Source organism: Gymnoscopelus braueri (genome assembly GCF_963280865.1).
Source record: "Gymnoscopelus braueri genome assembly, chromosome: 4".
Lineage (NCBI taxonomy): Eukaryota > Metazoa > Chordata > Actinopteri > Myctophiformes > Myctophidae > Gymnoscopelus > Gymnoscopelus braueri.
In genome coordinates, this window is record NC_137605.1 from 5,511,191 (window position 1) to 5,531,168 (window position 19,978).

General features: G+C 40.7%; 2 protein-coding genes across 3 annotated transcripts in view; both read left to right on the forward strand.

Moving 5' to 3' along the window:
* Positions 1-19,978, forward strand: part of hs1bp3 (HCLS1 binding protein 3) — a 259,964-nt gene that overhangs the window by 66,678 nt on the left and 173,308 nt on the right. The window lies entirely within an intron of this gene.
* Positions 1-19,978, forward strand: part of LOC308083954 (CD209 antigen-like protein C) — an 83,680-nt gene that overhangs the window by 6,261 nt on the left and 57,441 nt on the right. The window contains exons 5-7 of one of the 2 annotated variants that reach the window (XM_080426388.1): positions 610-752; positions 1,578-1,684; positions 1,788-2,648. In XM_080426388.1, coding sequence (XP_080282514.1) covers positions 610-752; positions 1,578-1,684; positions 1,788-1,911 — 374 coding nt within the window. In that variant the 3' untranslated portion in view covers positions 1,912-2,648. Of the gene's footprint in view, positions 1-609; positions 753-1,577; positions 1,685-1,787; positions 2,649-19,978 lie in introns of those variants that run through there. The other variant, XM_080426389.1, reaches the window with a different exon arrangement.

Consider the following 19,978-nt stretch of genomic DNA (forward strand, 5'->3'; position numbering starts at 1 on the left):
AACATATGTTTAAAAAAAAAAACCTGTTAGGATTTAGAAGACATTTGTAGAATCCCTAGAAGCAAAGATTTGAGTTACAAGTGTTCGCTTTCAAAATGTATATATATATATTAAAATATTTGCCCACATTTTCACGATTTTCCCAAACAAGCTGATTTACAAGCTCATAGCGCCGCACTCGGTGCCGCGCTATGAGCTTGTATATCTGCTATTTTTGAATAGCCAAAGATATCTAAAAATGACACAGATATTTACCCGGTCTTAATGGATTAATACACATTCAGGAAATATTAGATTGTGAATATTTAGAGAAGACATATTTATTATTTATAATGACTTTATCAAAATCTATAAATTGCCACAGACATGGACAAGTCTTGTGACATGTTGGTGACTCCTGGTTGTGAAGCGTTGTGAGCTTGTAGATCAGCTATTTTCAGTGAAGAGATGTGGTGTAGAGGGAAAAAGGAGGGGTCCTAGTATAGTATAGAGCCCTGGGGGACCCCGGTCAATGAATGGCATAGGGTTTAAGTGATAACTAATCAACATGTTAGAATTGATCATCAGTGCATTGAAAAGCCACCAGTAAAACTCCTGTTTGATGTTTAGTCAAGTCCTGTCCCAGTGGATGGAAGACGTTTGGATGCAGCTGTTATTACAGAACTGCTGAATGGAAAACCTGGGAGGAACATAGAGAACTATGTCTGAAGACAGGAGCACATCTGGTAATCATTAACAGTAAAGAGGAACAGGTTAGTAGTGTGTGTGTGTGTGTGTGTGTGAGTGTGTGTGTGTGTGTGTGTGTGTGTGTGTGTGTGTGTGTGTGTGTGTGTGTGTGTGTGTGTGTGTGTGTGTGTGTGTGTGTGTGTGTGTGTGTGTGTGTGTGTGTGTGTGTGTGTGTGTGTGTGTGTGTGTGTGTGTGTGTGTGTGAGAGAGAGAGAGAGAGTGTGTTCTTGTATTACTATGCCTTCGAGGGCCAAATGTCCCCACATGTATAGTAAATAGCAAAATGGGAGAAATATACATTATGGGACTATTGTCCTGGTCCTCACAAGAGAAATGGTAGTTCTATGGTTTAAAAATATAGTTTTTAGTTATAGGCTTAAAACTAGGACAAGCTTCAGGCTTGGGTTAGGGTTTTGTGAACATGTGAACTCAATACCGCCCCCATCTGGTGGAGTCAGGTTAACACATTTAGGGGTTACGGTTGGAGGTATGCCTGATTTATACTTAGTTACACGTCTCTGTCACACGCCGAGAAAAGCCGATCTACAAGCTCACACCGTGTCACAGCGGGCCACGTTGTGAGCTTTAAGACAGCTTTTCTCTGTGTGTGTGTGTGTGTGTGTGTGTGTGTGTGTGTGTGTGTGTGTGTGTGTGTGTGTGTGTGTGTGTGTGTGTGTGTGTGTGTGTGTGTGTGTGTGTGTGTGACTGTGTGTAGGTGACACATAACTATGTGTTCACTATAATCACAGAATGACATCACATGCATGTGATGTCATTCTGTGATTATAGTGAAAACGTGAAGAATGTATCAGAGAAAATTAATTATGTTTCAATCATGTACAAATGATCAGGAATTCATCAGAGGATTGACCGCTGGGGGGTATTCATCATACATTGGTCTGAAAAGGATTTCTGGAAATTGGACCTGGGTAGACGGAACTCCACTGACAACAACACAGTGAGACATTTTACATTTTGTTCTATTGTCGTTCTATCAAAGTCACTGTATGTGAGAGACTGAGTGGATGTGATTAATACACATCATGTTGTTTACTCTGCAGGTACTGGAACAGTGGAGAGCCTGAGAACCGTGAAGTCTACAACTGTGCATTCTACTGGTACAATGGTGGAGGATTGGCGAATGGGCCTTGTACATTAACAGTCTACGGTATCTGTGAGAAGTGACGTTTCTCTTAACTTCATTGATGAAACTGCAGCTTAGTGTTCTGCTTTGTCAAGTTAAACAGTAAAACAGTAAAACAAATCAAACATTTTATTATACAGAAGTACAAACAGTTGTGCCATTACTCACCTACTGGATCTGTGAGAGGTAGGAGTAAGAGAGTTAATCAATCTAATCCATTTAATTCATTATAAAAAAGTAGTCGATGATTGAAAATGTCTTAAAATAATCTATTAATAATCAATCTCTATTTTAGGTTTGTCATTACAGATGAAACGTTTTAAAAACATTCAAACATTTTAGAAAATAGTGAAAATAGCATATTTATGAGCTCAATGAGCTTATAGATCGGCTATTTTCAAAATGTTTGGTGTGCGAAAAATAAATGAATAAAATGTTTTTTTAAATGCTCTTCTTGATGATTCAAATAATTGAAAAGGTAATCAATAAGAAAATAATCAATAGTTGTATTCCTGTGATGAGAAGTGATGTTTCTCTTAACTTCATTGATGAAACTGCAGCTTAGTGTTCTGCTTAGTCAAGTTAAACAGTAGTAATTAGTACCAAAAAAAAACACCTCAAACATTTTATTGTACAGAAGTACAAACTTTTGTAATCACATTAAAGGAGTAGTTCACCCCAAAATGTACTTATTTTCAATCAATTACACACCCCACGAAGCCTTGTATTCATGGAGATTAGTTTAGTTTTTTGTCTCATTCCTAAGACAATATTTTGATGAGCGGCGGAGTCTCTACAAGTCTCCTACTGGAGAACTATTATGACTGACTGTCATAATGTTGTTCTTGTTCTCTCTGTGCTAATGTGTGAGATGTAAACCATTATTATGACTATTGACCAGTGGTGGAAAAATAACTCACATGTTTTACTTAAGTAAAAGTATCAATACTGCAATGTAGAAATACTCTGTTACAAGTAAAAGTCTGGAATTCAAAATGTAATTAAGTAAAAGTACAAAAGTATTGGTATTCGAACTTGTAGATCTGCTATTTTCAAATGGACGAAATGTATATAGGGCTGAAGTGATTAATGTATGTTTTGTAATAATAATCAAAATCTACAAAGTGACTAGTAACTAAAGTTTTCAAGTAATTGTAGTGGAGTAGAAGTATAATATTTGCCTCTGAGATGTAGTGGAGTAGAAGTAAAAGTACTGACAATTGGACATACTCCAGTAAAAATTGTACTTATACAGTACTTGAATAAATGTACTTAGTTACTTTACACCACTGCTATTGACTAAGTGTGGAGGATAAATGAACATGTTGCCAGCTGTGATTCATGTAGAATAATACACCATACTTATTTTGTGATAAACTAGGATATCGTGGCTGTCGGGTGGAAACCTTGTATGTTCAAAACCACTAGTTTTCAGGAAATGTAAAAAAAAGAGCCTGTGTTCCAATGATCAGTGTCTTTTTGGACCAATACTTATTTTGGGGTCATTTTGATTTAGATTTATCTTAAGTTTATCTCCTTCCCATGAGATGAGAACGAGATCATATGAAGTGGTTAATGCATATTGTACATTTTACGTTCCTAGAAATGTAGTGGAGTTAAAAGTACAATATTGTTCTTTGAGTTGTAGTGGAGTTAAAGTCACCCAAAGTATCCAGAAATACAAATACTAATAAAGAAGTACAGTATTCAAGTAAATGTACTTGGTACTGTCCATCATTGATAATAACTACATTGGATCCATTAGAACACAGGTTTATTTTAATTTTAATTTCCATTTACAGTGATGACATGTCGAGTGATTTCACTTATTTTATGATGTACTATATGTTTGACCTGTTTTTCCTTTTTTTTCCTTTTATTGATACAGTGCAAGTTTAATAATTGTTTATTTCTAATAGTTAGGCCTTTATCAGACAGAATGGCCAGAAGGCAAAGATTATATTCTCGCCCCTGTCTGTCTGTCTGTCTGTCTGTCTGTCTGTCTGTGAATAGTTAATCTCAGGCAATATTGGACCAATCAGCATGATTATTTTTTTCAGCCATGGTGGCGCTATAACACGTCACTTCAAGTTTCAGCCTTTAACACTTGAACCATAGGTTCCATAGGTAAAAAAAGATTTTGTATGATGACGCAACTTCCCATCTATGTATATACTCCCCATTTGCGCCTGACAAGATTTTCCACCATTTAGTGTTTCCTTCAGACACACTTTTTGCTACTAAAGATGATCAGTATCAGTCCTATTTTTTGTATTCCATTCCGATTGGCTATGATTGGCAGCGCTCGCCATGGGCATTCACTCGGCTGGCACGCCTCATAGGGCACCTGCCTTGTTTTAATGTTTTCAGCAGGCGTGCCAACCTATTAGGAGTTGGGAGTGAGAACGGCACTTCCAGTGGGTAGGATTACCGGGCCATTGAAAAACCACACGGCTGGGGAGTGCCATCGCGTCAAAACGCTGCTTTGGCCCCAACTCGTTACTATTGAGTGACTATTTAAGCCCGGTTTTATACTTCACTGCTGTCGCACAGCAAAAATAGCCGATCTACAAGCAATTTTACAATTTTACAAATTCTACACATTTTAAAATCTTGACATGCTTAAAATAGTGGCATCATAGTTAATGTGGTTAAGTACGCTTTACTTTCTTTTATTCTAAAACATTTTGCTACATAATGCTATTTGTACTGTGTTTGGTATTTTGCCTTTATTATTTTATCTTATAATTACTGTTATTGTTGTCACAGTTTTTGAGGTTTTAAAGGTCAAGACCACTTTGGTAAAGGTTTGGGTTGTGTAGTTACCTTGCCATGATGTAACTCCTTAGGTGGACAAGAAATAAAAAATAATTGCTCCATTGATTAGAAATTGATAATTCAAAATATAAAATCGTTTGTAACATTGACTTACATTGTACGGTAAAACAGCTCTCAAAGTCACTCTTTTTGCACATAAATGAACGCAAACAAAACTGGTTCAGACAATATAGAACATCACCAAACCCACTACTGTTTCTTTTTTTTTATAGAAATGTCAACTTCCTGCTGATTTTACCATTTGAAGATCCGGATCCGGATCCGCGGATCCAGTCCGGGTTTTCTTCTTAATAAAAATAGCTAAATTAACAGGATGTTAACATTTGTATATAAAAAAAACATCACTGGGTTTGGTGATGTTCTATATTGTCTGAATCAACTTTGTTTGCATTCGTTTACATGCTAAAAGAGTGACTTTGAGAGCTGTTGTAATGTAAGTGAATGAGGAGCATATTTTTTATTATCAATTTCTAATCAACTGAGCAATTCTTTTTGTTTTCTCTTCCACCTTTGGAGTTGCATCATGGCAAGGTAACTACACAACCCAAACCTCTACCAGAGTGGTCTTGCCCTTTAAGTAGAATAATTTCACTGCCTGTGATGTTGTCACTGCTGTATTGTAATGTGATATCAAACCTTTACTGTTATAGTGATTCATTGATTAATGTGTTGTATTGTAACCAGGTTTATTATCAACTTGTAAACTGGGTAGTGGAAATATTTAATAAATCTTTACTTGACAACAGCATTGTTCAAGTCTATGAATTGACTATGACAGTGGTTCTCAAAGCGGGGTCCTTGAGGGGGTCCCAGGGGGTCCCCAGCAAAATGTGTTAACATAGCATCACAATCACTTTAACTTTAACCACTTTAACCCTATACACAATGGCTATTTGAAAATAGACGATCTACAAGCTCACAAGGTGTCACAGCACATTGTGAGCTTGTAGATCTGCTTTGTTTTTAACGTTATAACAACACACACGTCTCCACTCACTGGCACAACATATTTTTCAGAAGGGGGTCCGTGGACAAATGCATATTAATATGGGGGTCCTTGACATGAAAAGAGTTCAGAGTTCAGAGTTTGAATGAATGTAGAATTATGTGCAGGATATCATTTGCATACAGATGTGAGGGGACTTCATTTAATTGACTACTTAATTTTTTGAATTTTTTTATTAAAAAGATAAATACTCTCTCTCACACTTATGCCAGTGTGCCAGTGGGCACCTTGGAAGAGTGGGAACTTTGGGGGGAGAGGAGTGGGCACTAAAGAAGAATGGGCACCAGGAAGACTGGGCAATGGGGCGAGGGGGGGGAGTGGGCACTAGAGAAGAATGGGCAAAAAAAGTACAATATAAGAGTTTATTTGCCAAAATACTGAATATAGTAGGCTACTGTTAAAAACAGTAAAAACTGTCAAATACCTGAACATTTTAAGTACTTCAAAAATGGTCAAATAGCTGAACTGAATGTGAGGATATAAAACATATCTAAACAGTAGACTACACTATGTAGATAAACTGAATGTGAGGATATAAAACATATCTAAACAGTAGACTACACTATGTAGATAAACTGAATGTGAGGATATAAAAACATATCTAAACAGTAGACTACACTATGTAGATAAACTGAATGTGAGGATATAAAAACATATCTAAACAGTAGACTACACTATGTAGATAAACTGAATGTGAGAATATAAAACTATCTAAACAGTAGACTACAATATGTAGATAAACTGAGAGCAGCAAGGTCAAGCAGCAAGTGGGTGCCTGGCACACAATATATTCAGATGGGGGTCTGCGTCCAAATGCATATTAATTTGGGGGTCGTTGACATGACAAGGTTTGAGAACCTCAACCACACCAAACTGCTCACAGCTGTGCCACCAGGTGCAAATAGAGTAAAACAGTGGTTCTCGAACATGTCCATGTCAAGGGGACATGGACCAAACTGATTGTATTTGGCCGCGGACCCCCATCTGAAAATGTTTTGTGCCAGGGACCGCAAAAGAGAAGATTTTTGTTTTAAAAAAATCTAATTCTGCGCTCGGGTGGCGCAGTGGTAAAGTCACTGCCCACCACCACGGAGGTTGTGGGTTCAAATGCACCGTGGTGCAACCGTCTTTGTCCAGCGTCTACATGAACACAATTGGCCCGTGTTCGGGGGAGGGAAGCCGGGCGGGGAGGAGGGTGATACTGGTCATTGCACGTACTCCTACAGGCTGGGGGCGGAGCCTGTCAGCGGGGAGTGTTGGGCGGGAGGAGTAGGACGAAGGCTCTACGTCCTCCCGGTGGGGGCTCCTCACTGGCAGGTGAGTCAGTAGGATACGACAGCAGTGACAACACAGAAATGTGTGTGGAGAGGAATTAATTGGCATAACGACTAAATTGGGGAGAAAAAAGGGGTAAAAAACTATCAGCTCCTCTAAATGTAGAGGATAAAGAGAAAATTCTTATTTTTAGATTTGGTAAAAAAAAATCTAAAATATCAAAACAGGGTTAAAGTGCTTTAACTTATTCTTTATGCTATATTAACACATTTTGCTGGGGACCACAGGCAGTGGTTCTCAAAGTCAGGTCCGCGGACCACCAGTGGTCCAAATGGACCCTTACAGGTCTGTAACTCCCAGAGTGTACAAATGGAAGGTCATTTGGTTCCATGTGTAACTCCCAGTTAAATAAGCACTGAGGATTTATCAGAGTAGATTGGGGGGGTTTTCAGTATAGTTTCGTTCAGTGATTCTCAACTTTTTTTTATTTCAACCAGAAAGTAATACAACTCACCACTAAAGTACACCTTCACAGAAGAGTCAAATAACAATAAAAAGACTCAGGGACAAACACAAGCACAGACCAGACTAACAGAAGACATACAAACAGACAACATAACTCCCTCAAACTGTCCAATAAATACCTAACTCTCAATTAACACAAACAGTCTCAGGTGAAGCCAGTGTCTCAATCAAGGCGCCACAGAGAGGGAAGGGGGTGAACAGAACAGAACAAGGTGAAGACACACTGGGCAAAGGCAACATTACAACAGGGCAAAGACGCTCTATGCACAGCAGCCATTTTGGACAGAAATTGGGCCTCTTCCTTACAGTAGGTGGCCAGTGACTTTGACCAGTTTCACTTGTAACGGTTTCCTTAATTAGCTGCTTTGGGGTGCCAGGTAGGCGTGTACCTACCAGAGAGCAGTTAGTCTCTCCTTTAGTTGTATAGCCAGGTGGTGTCAAGGAAAGCCAACAAAGGACTCAATAAAAAATATAGAACCCTTAAATCGTTTTGGAACAGCCTTGTATTGGTAAACCAGGGATGGTTTACAACAAATTTGCATTCAGAAAATAATAAAAATCAACCCCAAAACTAAATATATGCAATCAAATGTATCTCCTCAGTTCTCAATTCTCCTCCCTGGATTCAAGCGCAGTGGAGGAAACTCTGCAGGCCTGCTTGTGCAGTTTAGGGAACGGTGTAGTGAAGTTGAAGTGATTAACATAGCTCCAACTCGAGCCATTTCAGGTAAAATAAAAATAAACTGGATGAAGAATGCTGGACAACTGTCCTTGGGTGCTGCTGCCAGCATACAAACTGAAAATCAATCACACACCTGTGGCAATTTCAGTACTGAGCAGGGAGATTGACAGGTGTCAATCATTGTAAATTGGGGAGGGCCCATTAATTATTCAATTGGCCCAATGATTAGAGTCAATTGTGACTCTGGCCGTCACACACTTTCAAAACCTTTGCATCATGCATGTCACACAAACAGAATGCGATGCGTTGTGTTGATATAACAAGTTTGTTCATATAGAGTCCTATCCTTCTGTTTGTGTGACATGCATGATGCAACTGTTTTGAAAGTGAAACTGCTTAAAGTCACTGGCCACCTACTGTACTTCCTTCACAGGTCTTACCAATGATGCTAATGAAGGCTCTGTTCCATTCTGGTCCAACAGAGTCAGGGTGCTGATGTTGAGCATGTTGGCTCACTGGAAACACTCTGCTACACCAGCGGGTCTCAAAGTGTGGTCCAGGTCAGAATAATGACATGGCACTGGTACCCTCATGGTTCCTTGAGGGGGTTCCAAATGGCCCCTTACGGGTGTGTCACTCTGAGTTATGGGGGTCCTTGAAATTTAAAAGTTTGAGAACCACTGTGCTACACTAAATGAAACAGAGCCTTAATTAGTGTAATTGGTAAGAAAGTTAGGAAGAGGCCCAATTTCTTTCCAATATGGCTGCTGTGCATAGGGCCTATAGGGCATAGCAAGGCTATGATGGAAGAAGGTACAGTCAGCCTATGGGCCGGGCAGACGCCATTGACGCGCATGGGAGCCAAAACTGGAACCGGAGGTTTGGTGAAATACATTGAAGTCTATGGCAGCCGGCTGGACCAGCTTGTGAACAAACACTATTTCTGAACTATTGTGTCCTTTGTCAGTTAATCGGTTCAGGAATATAAAAGAAGACATATCACAGGTTGTTTTTCAATAAAAAAATGTAAGATTGGATTTTTTTAGCAAACTGTATCATTTAAAAATGAATATCAACTATCTAAATACTGAATCAACTTAAAAACTGACCGTGGATTTTTCATATTCCATCCTGATTGGCTAAAAATGGCTTCCAAAGTTTGCAGGAGTGCTCCGTTTTGAGCAAAATGTCTCAAATCATGGCCGAGGAAGAAATGCCACTTGAACATTTTCAAATCAGCTTCATGGTGGAGCTATAACAGGCCGTTTCGCGTTTTTACCTATAACTGCACCGATCTGCGTGAAACTTTGCACGCTCACTCCCTAGAGGCCAAGGAAAAATCTTTGCCCTGCATTTTTCACATCTGACTTTTAGAGCGCCACCGGGAGGCAACAGATTCAGTCCAAAAATCACACAAATCAGTACACAATATATCTATAGTGATCAACACAGATCTGTCCGATTTTTCATATTCCACCTTAATTGGCTAAGATTGGCTTCCAAAGTTTACAGGAGAGGTTTTTAACAAAATGCCTAAAATCATATACGCAGCGTGCAATTTCCGTGAAATCTTGCACGCACGTACCCACTAGGCTGAGGAAGAAATGCCACCCTTTTCACATTGGCCTGTTATAGCGTCACCAGCAGGTCTAATTTATTAAAACACATTTTTGGAGCAAAATGCCTCAATTCATGAATGCAGCGTCCCATTGCCGTGAAAGGCCTAAGAAGAAATGGCACCCTTTTCACATTGGCTTATATATATAGCGCCACCAGGAGGCCACAATAACCTACCTGACCTGGCGGAGACCTGTGCTTCGAGGAGCACTTTTTCATTATAATTCACCAAGCCTCCCTCAGAAAATACATATTGTATCTATTCTCCAGATGGATAAATGGATCAAATTGACATTATATCATTAAAGGGACCACAAAATATTTTGGGCCTAAGTGACGTCCTGATTTAAATAGTTAGTTTTGTGCATGTACTACGGAGATGTCAGTAAATGTCTGTAAAATATGGACATAATAAAAACAAGTAGACTGACATCGTGCAATGAAGTCTTGTTTTAAATCAACAAAGTGGAGGCTTTGTAAAGCAGTTTGTGTTCTACTTCGCTCAGGGACCAGGGTGGATTTTCACACCTTTTTTTTTCTTTTCAGTTCAGTGAAAACAACGTACGTTGCAATGCACCCCCTCATATCTTTGACTTCTTGGAATTGTGTATATGTGTGTACATGTTTGATGGTTGTGTGTTCACTTAAGTGTAGAGGTGGTGTGTGTTAGTGGTTTTTCTGTGTATTTGTGCTTCATGAATCACGTGACCGTGGTCATCTCATGCAGTTTAACAGAGTTTAGTGGTTTTACTCAACAGGATGGGTGGATGTTTCAATATCACACTTCTGACTGACTGACTGTGGGTGAGCTGCATCAACCAATACAGCTCAAAGGAAACAGCATAGAGTGAGTGTGTGCATGCAGGGGGGGGGGTGGGTGGCAGTGTGTGTGCTTGAAGGGGGAGTGGGTGGCAACCTCTCTCTCTCTCTCTCTCTCTCTCTCTCTCTCTCTCTCTCTCTCTCTCTCTCGTCCGTCAAGTAGCCTACGCAGCACGCAGTGTTGCCATGTCCGCTTATTATAAGCGACTTTGGGATAGTTTTTCTGTTGTTTGTTTTTCAAGTTGCTTGAAAGTGTAGTTGCTTATTTGGCCTTGTTTCCTAATGTTGTTTGAACCAGTTGTTCTCAAACATTTTAATGGCAAGGACCCCCAAATTAATATTTTCCCGCAGACCTCCCCCTTCTGAAAATATGTTGTGCCATAGACCCCCATACAAGATCTGTGTGGATTTGGAAAATATTCCATAATTTTCATTTTTTTTCATTTTTTTTCTTTGATAGCCGATCTACAACGTGAGCTTGTAGAGAATGTATTTGTATATAGGTTTAAAGTGCTTATAGTCGGTTTTGTTGGGCTTTGTTTTCACAAACATGGTTGCTTATTTCTCACAAAATCTGGCAACGCTATCTAATACACGCACGCTGCAGCTGCACACACAGACACAGACACTTGCTCTGGCTCTCTCAGTCTCTCTCTCTCTCTCTCTCTCTCTCTCTCCCTGTGCAATTGCTCTAAAATAAACAGCCCCCCCCTCGAGCACACTCGCAGCAACCTCGCCGATCTACGTCAGATCGGGAGGTTTTGTCGGCGAGCGCTAAAAAAGGTCCCCGATATCGGACCAAATATCCTACATGTGTGTACCTGCCTTAACAGCCACAAGTTTATACTTAGACAGGAAACACCAGTACATTGAAACAATTTATAATAATTAGGTATATATTTTGATATTTATAAAACAAAGAAGCACAAACAATAGCGAAATGCTATATATCAGGTAGTAGCCATCATAGAGTACAATAGAGAATAGAGTCTATTGTGATGTGTTTAAAGTACAACACTCATCAAATAGCATAATGGAGCATATAAACTATTGTGATTTGTTTAAAGTACAACACTCATCATATAGCATAATGGAGCATATAAACTATTGTGATTTGTTTAAAGTACAACACTCATCATATAGCATAATGGAGCATATAAACTATTGTGATTTGTTTAAAGTATAAAACTCATCATATAGCATAATGGAGCATATAAACTATTGTGATTTGTTTAAAGTACAACACTCATCATATAGCATAATGGAGCATATAAACTATTGTGATTTGTTTAAAGTACAACACTCATCATATAGCATAATGGAGCATATAAACTATTGTGATTTGTTTAAAGTACAACACTCATCATATAGCATAATGGAGCATATAAACTATTGTGATTTGTTTAAAGTACAACACTCATCATATAGCATAATGGAGCATATAAACTATTGTGATTTGTTTAAAGTACAACACTCATGTCAAAATCCTCATTTCAACCTAGTGGATCCAATAGAGCCTCTCTGGTGGTTAGTGGTACTGCGGGCGGGTATGGAATGAACACATGGGTTTATTGTCTCCGGCTGCAACCCGATCACCAGAGGAAACGTTCTCTTTGAACGTTTTTGAAATTCCGTGCATAGACAAGTGGAAAACCCGAAAATCCGTGCATAGCCGCCTCGCATCTCAAGGGAATTGTCGCCACGTAAGGGGCCACCGAGCGAGCTAAAGCGAGCGAGTTGCCGTCCCGAACGTTGCGACATTCCCTTGTGCCTACTCAGCGCCGTTTGAGTTATGTACCGATAGGCACAGAATCGTAAATTTTGTTGTGGGGACTGCTCTGCTTCCGGGTTTTTCCAGGTTGCGACTGGTTACGCCCACCGTGGGACTCACCGTACATATGCACAGAATTTCGGGGTTTCTAGGCGACTATGCACGGAATGACGTGCACTGGATCCGTGCAATGTATACTAATTCTCTGGCGATCAGGCTGGTCTCCACCAGGCCGAAGGCGTGGCAGAGACTTTGCACCCTGTCCGTCCGTGAGTGTGTGTGTCCGTGTGTCCGTATGACCTTATGACCCCACAACACAATCCATTGATTGATTCTAACATGCTCTGAAAATGCACACGGCCCACCCACCTGACCACTTAACACATTTAGACCAGGAAACAGTCTGTGTCATTTTTACATTCATTTGGCTATTCAGACATAGCAGATCTACAAGCTCATAGCGCTTTGAGCTTGTAGATCTGCTATTTGTTTTCTAAATCGTGGAACATTTGTGTCAATCTTTGAATATATATTATATAAAAAAATATATATATTTATTTAGAGTAGGCCTATCCAATTATTGTTTACCTCTTTTTCTCCACAATTTAGTCGTTATGCCAATTAATTCCTCTCCACACACATTTCTGTGTTGTCACTGCTGTCGTATCCTACTGACTCACCTGCCAGTGAGGAGCCCCCACCAGGAGGACGTAGAGCCTTCGTCCTACTCCTCCCGCCCAACACTCCCCGCTGACAGGCTCCGCCCCCAGCCTGTAGGAGTACGTGCAATGACCAGTATCACCCTCCTCCCCGCCCGGCTTCCCTCCCCCGAACACGGGCCAATTGTGTTCATGTAGACGCTGGACAAAGCCGGATGCACCACGGTGGATTTGAACCCACAACCTACGTGGTGGTGGGCAGTGACTTTACCACTGCACCACCCGAGCGCTCATATATATACATTTTTAACTCAAAATCTTTGCTTCTGCATGGGGGTCCCTGGAACAAAATATTTTGAGATGGGGGTCCGCGGCCAAATACAAATCATTTCGGGTGGTCCTTGACATGAAAAGGTTTGAGAACCACTGATATTATAACATACGTTTTTTTTCCAAAATAAAAAAAAATAAACCTCCTGGTTCAGATGAAGAGGTTCCTCTGTGAGTGATCTCCATGGTCCCAGTGCAACCCGTCTGTTGAGCACAGAGACACACAGCGCTGGACAAACACACATACATGTTGTGGTTGTGGTGATGTCATGATGATTGGGTCTATTGTTCACACACACCATCACCTGACTGGCAAAGTGACAGGAAAAATAAAAACATTCACAAGCTTTGAGAGCCTTTTACTCAGCTTTCTGAATACAGGTTTAACAACATTCAAATAAGCATATTTTCTGATTTCAATGTATGACACAGCATTTTGAAATCTTACATTGTGTTCTCTCAATTGTGTAAAAGGCTGAAAAATGACCAGGGCCTTCATGTGGCACTGATAATCTAGTATTCATTTTGTAGGTTAAATGCGGAAGCTAGAGGGTGACAATAGGCTCTATGCACAGCAGCCATATTGGAAAGAAATTGGGCCTCTTTCTTACTTCCTTCACAGGTCTTACCAAGTATGTGCTGAACTAAATGGAACAGAGCCTTAATTAGCATAATTGGTAAGACCTGTGAAGGAAGTCAAGGAACTTAAATAAGAAGGAAGGGAATATCTGGACACCAGACATGTGCCATGACACCCACGGGTGGCAAACTCCAACCGAAAGTTCAATTAAATATATTGCCGCAAATGAGGGCGGGCTGGACCAGCTTGTGAACAAACACTACTCAGACCTTTGTCATTTAATAGGTTTAGGAATATAAAAGAAGACAAATAGGTTGTTTTGTGATGACTGTTTTTTTTAACCTTTTTTTAAGTGCACAGTACGTCATTGTATTGAGGCGTCTAAACAGCACCAGGTATCGTCTCTGGCTCGGTAGTATGCTTTGGCATGTTCAGAAACGTACTTTATGCTCTTTGGACACCTCAATACGATTATACAGTGTGCACATCAAAAAGAAACACAGCGGGCGCCCGCTGGCCTAGCGGTCCAGGCACATACCACTATAGGCTCTAATGCAGCCAGCCTGACAAAGCGTTGTGGGCTCGAATCCCACTCCCCATCTCTCTCCCTGTTTCCTGTCTACCTCCTGAACTATCATTAAGGGCCCAAGTAATATCAGAAAAAGCAACACAGCAGAAAACAACTTGTCATAATGTCATCTTCTGAGTATTTTACAAAGGTCACAGCCGTTCAGAAATAGTGATTATTCATAAGCTGTTCCACCTGGCCCTCATTGACTGCAGTGTATTCCATCCAACTCACAGCTGCAGTTTGACACCCAGTACGACACATCTGGATACTGGGTACTTAGAAAAGCGCTTTACAAATGTGAGATATGATTGCTATTCCTTTCTTTCACCTTTTCATTCCTGCATGTTATCTGTCTATCTCACTTTTACCCACAGTACAGCCAACTGTAATCAGCTGGAAGGCCTTTGATCAGGCTGTGTTGTAAAAAGCCTCTTAAACTGGACAGAATTGAGACCCACTCAGAGGCAGACTGGAAACATCAGCCTGTGAGTTTAAATTACTTACTGTAATAAATACAAACTGAAGGGCCCGACTTGATGGTCTGTTTTACAAACAACCGTATTGTACAGTGAGTGAAGTCTTATGAAACTATCTCATATAAGCACTACCTACTCTATAGGATGAAACTGATGACAAAAAGAAAAAAAAGAAGAGAGAAGTCTGAGAGAATGTACTGTGTGTGTGTGTGTGTGTGTGTGTGTGTGTGTGTGTGTGTGTGTGTGTGAATGATGTTTTGGTGCCTGTGGTTTTAGTTCACATGAATTTCTTTGCCCTTGTGTTTTAGAAACTCACAGATCACTTCCTGTGTGTATCGTGTGTATGTGTGTTAAAATGTGGGTAGCCTATGCGTGGGGGTTTCATGCAAGTACCAGACTGCTTTCCTTCTGCACTGTGCATGGTGAGTCTCAGACATTGTAGCAGCAATAATAATAATATTAATAATATACAGCAAGCAGGGCTGGACTGGCATTTTGACCCAGACCGGCCCACCACAACTGGCCTGCAGATACTCTACCGCCCCACTCCGTCGAGGCACATACAAACACACATGCCCTTAATCCGCTGCTCCGCCGGCAGCTGATGCTCCACCGCCGGCAGTCACTGCCGGGAGCTGCCGCTCCTCCACCGGAAGTTCCGCGGACGTTCCGCGGCTGTTGCCGCTGCCGGAGAATGCACTCGCTCCTTCTGCTGTAAGATTCCTCCTATTCTCCACTCATCACCCGTTTGAACTTGTTACCTGTATAAAAGACACCTCTGCACAAGTTTAACTCGACTCCACAATGGGCAAGACAGGACAATAGGCAAGCAGCTTGGTGAGAAGGCAACAACTGTTGGCGCAATGATTCAGAAATGGAATAAGTTTAAGATGACGGTATCTCTTTTTATGACTGTGTGTTTATTATGCATGTCTGGGCTAGTCAGGAGTGACTAGTCACTAGGCTCTCCTGACTAGCCTCTGTTACCTGGTCCATACACTAGACCAGGGGTAGACAACCTTAGGCACAGGTGCCAACATTGGCACAGGGGAGGGTGATCATGGCATAAGTGTAAGATACAGGATTTTTGGTTTAAAATGAAATATTAAAGGGGTGGGCACCAGGAAGACTGGGCACCAAAAGTACAATATAAGAGTTGATTTGCCAAAATACTGAAAATAATACTGTTACAACATTTAAAAAAATATATATAATAGCAATCTATCTACATCAAAAAAAGAAGATGACTGTGTTGGCCTACAATGATATGCCCAAAGTGTGGTGATGCAACAGCTGTAATTATTATGCAGAGTACAGAGTCACACCCTGAAGTCACGTGACACACACAAACCACAAGGTGAATTATACTGGTGTAATAATTAGTACATTTAAGCATCACACTGTTTGTCTGCATGTCAAACACAAATGTGATTCTGTAATGGAAGATAATTACACCACATTACAGGATTTTATACAACATTTAAATGAGTAATGTTGACGTTTATTTGTCTCTGCAGGCTACAGTTCAGTCACCACATCATTTGATCAGAATCTCCCGTGTCCTTTAGACAGGGGCAGCCTTAATGATCTGGGGGCCCGTTTCAAGAGCTCATATGGGGCCCCCATATGCACCCCCCGCAAAAACAAACAAACATTTGGACTGAAGTTGGTTTGCTTCCACAATCCATAATGATTCGAACTAAATTAATTAGGCTATTTGCACTTCCACCATGGACAGACAGCTAAAACAACTCACTCACATGATTCACTTGAGCTGAGCCCTGATTTAATCAGATCTACATCCTCTTCTTGCATGAAATTCTTGGACGTCGGCCAGCCGGAGTCGGGCCCCGGACTGGGATGCGAGTCAAAAAATATATTTAAAAAATAAAACGGGTGAAACATAGGAAAGGCCGCCACTGCCTTTAGAATTATGAGACCAGAACTAACTGTTTTATACATTATATACCGTATGTATATAGACTTTATAATGTATCTGTCTTAGTAGAGTAGGGAGGTAAGTTATGTTGTAATAATAATAATAATAATCTTTATTTATTTAGCACATTTCTTAGAGATAATTTACAAAGCACTCAACAGAATGTATGAAATAACAAGCTAATGTCAAGATGAATAGACAAATAAATAGGCAAGATAAAAAAAGTGTGTGTGTGTGTGTGTGTGTGTGTGTGTGTGTGTGTGTGTGTGTGTTTACTTAAAAACCTTGAAAAATTAGTTTTCATTTCATTGTGATGTGAGGGTGACAATAGGCTCTATGCACAGCAGCCATATTGGAAAGAAATTGGGCCTCTTTCTTACTTCCTTCACAGGTCTTACCAATGATGTGCTGAACTAAATGGAACAGATCCTTAATTAGCATAATTGGTAAGACCTGTGAAGGAAGTCAAGGAACTTAAATAAGAAGGAAGGGAATATCTGGACACCAGACATGCGCCATGACACCCATGGGTGGCAAACTCCAACCGAAAGTTCAATGAAATATATTGCCGCAAATAAGGGCGAGCTGGACCAGCTTGTGAACAAACACTATTCAGACCTTTGTCATTTAATAGGTTTAGGAATATAAAAGAAGACAAATAGGTTGTTTTGTGATGACTGTTTTTTTTTTAGTACGTCATTGTATTGAGGCATCTAAACAGCACCAGGTATCGTCTCTGGCTCGGTAGTATGCTTTGGCATGTTCAGAAACGTACTTTATGCTCTTTGGACACCTCAATACGATTATACAGTGTACACATCAAAAAGAAACACAGCGGGCGCCCGCTGGCCTAGCGGTCCAGGCACATACCACTATAGGCTCTAATGCAGCCAGCCTGACAAAGCGTTGTGGGCTCGAATCCCACTCCCCATCTCTCTCCCTGTTTCCTGTCTACCTCCTGAACTATCATTAAGGGCCCAAATAATATCAGAAAAGGCAACACAGCAGAAAACAACTTGTCATAATGTCATCTTCTGAGTATTTTACAAAGGTCACAGCCGTTCAGAAATAGTGATTATTCATAAGCTGTTCCACCTGGCCCTCATTGACTGCAGTGTATTCCATCCAACTCACAGCTGCAGTTTGACACCCAGTACGACACATCTGGATACTGGGTACTTAGAAAAGTGCTTTACAAATGTGAGATATTATTGCTATTCCTTTCTTTCACCTTTTCATTCCTGCATAATGTTATCTGTCTATCTCAGTTTTACCCACAGTACAGCCAACTGTAATCAGCTGGAAGGCCTTTGATCAGGCTGTGTTGTAAAAAGCCTCTTAAACTGGACAGAATTGAGACCCACTCAGAGGCAGACTGGAAACATCAGCCTGTGAGTTTAAATTACTTACTGTAATAAATACAAACTGAAGGGTCCGACTTGATGGTCTGTTTTACAAACAACCGTATTGTACAGTGAGTGAAGTCTTATGAAACTATCTCATATAAGCACTACCTACTCTATAGGATGAAACTGATGACAAAAAGAAAAAAAAGAAGAGAGGAGTCTGAGAGAATGTACTGTGTGTGTGTGTGTGTGTGTGTGTGTGTGTGTGTGTGTGTGTGTGTGTGTGTGTGTGTGTGTGTGTGTGTGTGTGTGTGTGTGTGTGTGTGTGTGTGTGTGTGTGTGCGTGTGTGTGTGAGAATGATGTTTTGGTGCCTGTGGTTTTGATGCTTTAGTTCACATGAATTTCTGTGCCCTTGTGATTTAGAAACTCACAAATCACTTCCTGTGTGTATCGTGTGTATGTGTGTTAAAATGTGGGTAGCCTATGCGTGGGGGTTTCATGCAAGTACCAGACTGTTTTCCTTCTGCAGTGTGCATGGTGAGTCTCAGACATTGTAGCAGCAATAATAATAATATACAGCAAGCAGGGCTGGACTGGCATTTTGACCCAGACCGGCCCACCACAACTGGCGTGCAGATACTCTACCGCCCCACTACGTCACAGCACATATAAACACACATGCCCTTAATACCACCACTTTTACTGAAAAACATCCCTCCATGTTTTGGAGCCTTGAGTAAAATAAATGATAATTACATGACCCATACACAACTACCCATAAATATGATAGTTAGTTAGCCTACAGTACTCACAAACAATGAGAGTGTGTTGCTCTTATAAGGAGGATGCAGGCTAAAGCACATCATGGCAATAAGGGAGAGCAGAGGTGAGCTGCCAGTGTCGTCAGTTTAACAGCCGTGACTATCAAGTTGGTTGATGACCCCTGCACTAAGCCCTAGGCCTAGTGTATTGACCAGCTAACAGGAAAGGTGGGCACCAAAACATTCTGGGCACATGGAAAAACTGGGCACCTTGGAAGATTGGGCACTTTGGTGGGGAGAGGAGTGGGCGCTAGAGAAGAGTGGGCACCAGGAAGACTGGGCACCAAAAGTACAATATAAGAGTTGATTTGCCAAAATACTGAAAATAATACTGTTACAACATTTAAAAATATATATATAATAGCAATCTATCTATCAAAAAAAGAAGATGACTGTGTTGGCCTACAATGATATGCCCAAAGTGTGGTGATGCAACAGCTGTAATTATTATGCAGAGTACAGAGTCACACCCTGAAGTCACGTGACACACACAAACCACAAGGTGAATTATACTGGTGTAATAATTAGTACATTTAAGCATCACACTGTTTGTCTGCATGTCAAACACAAATGTGATTCTGTAATGGAAGATAATTACACCACATTACAGGATTTTATACAACATTTAAATGAGTAATGTTGACATTTATTTGTCTCTGCAGGCTACAGTTCAGTCACCACATCATTTGATCAGAATCTCCCGTGTCCTTTAGACAGGGGCGGCCTTAATGATCTGGGGGCCCGTTTCAAGAGCTCATATGGGGCCCCCATATGCCCCCCCCCCCCGCAAAAACAAACAAACATTTGGACTGAAGTTGGTTTGCTTCCACAATCCATAATGATGCATTTTCG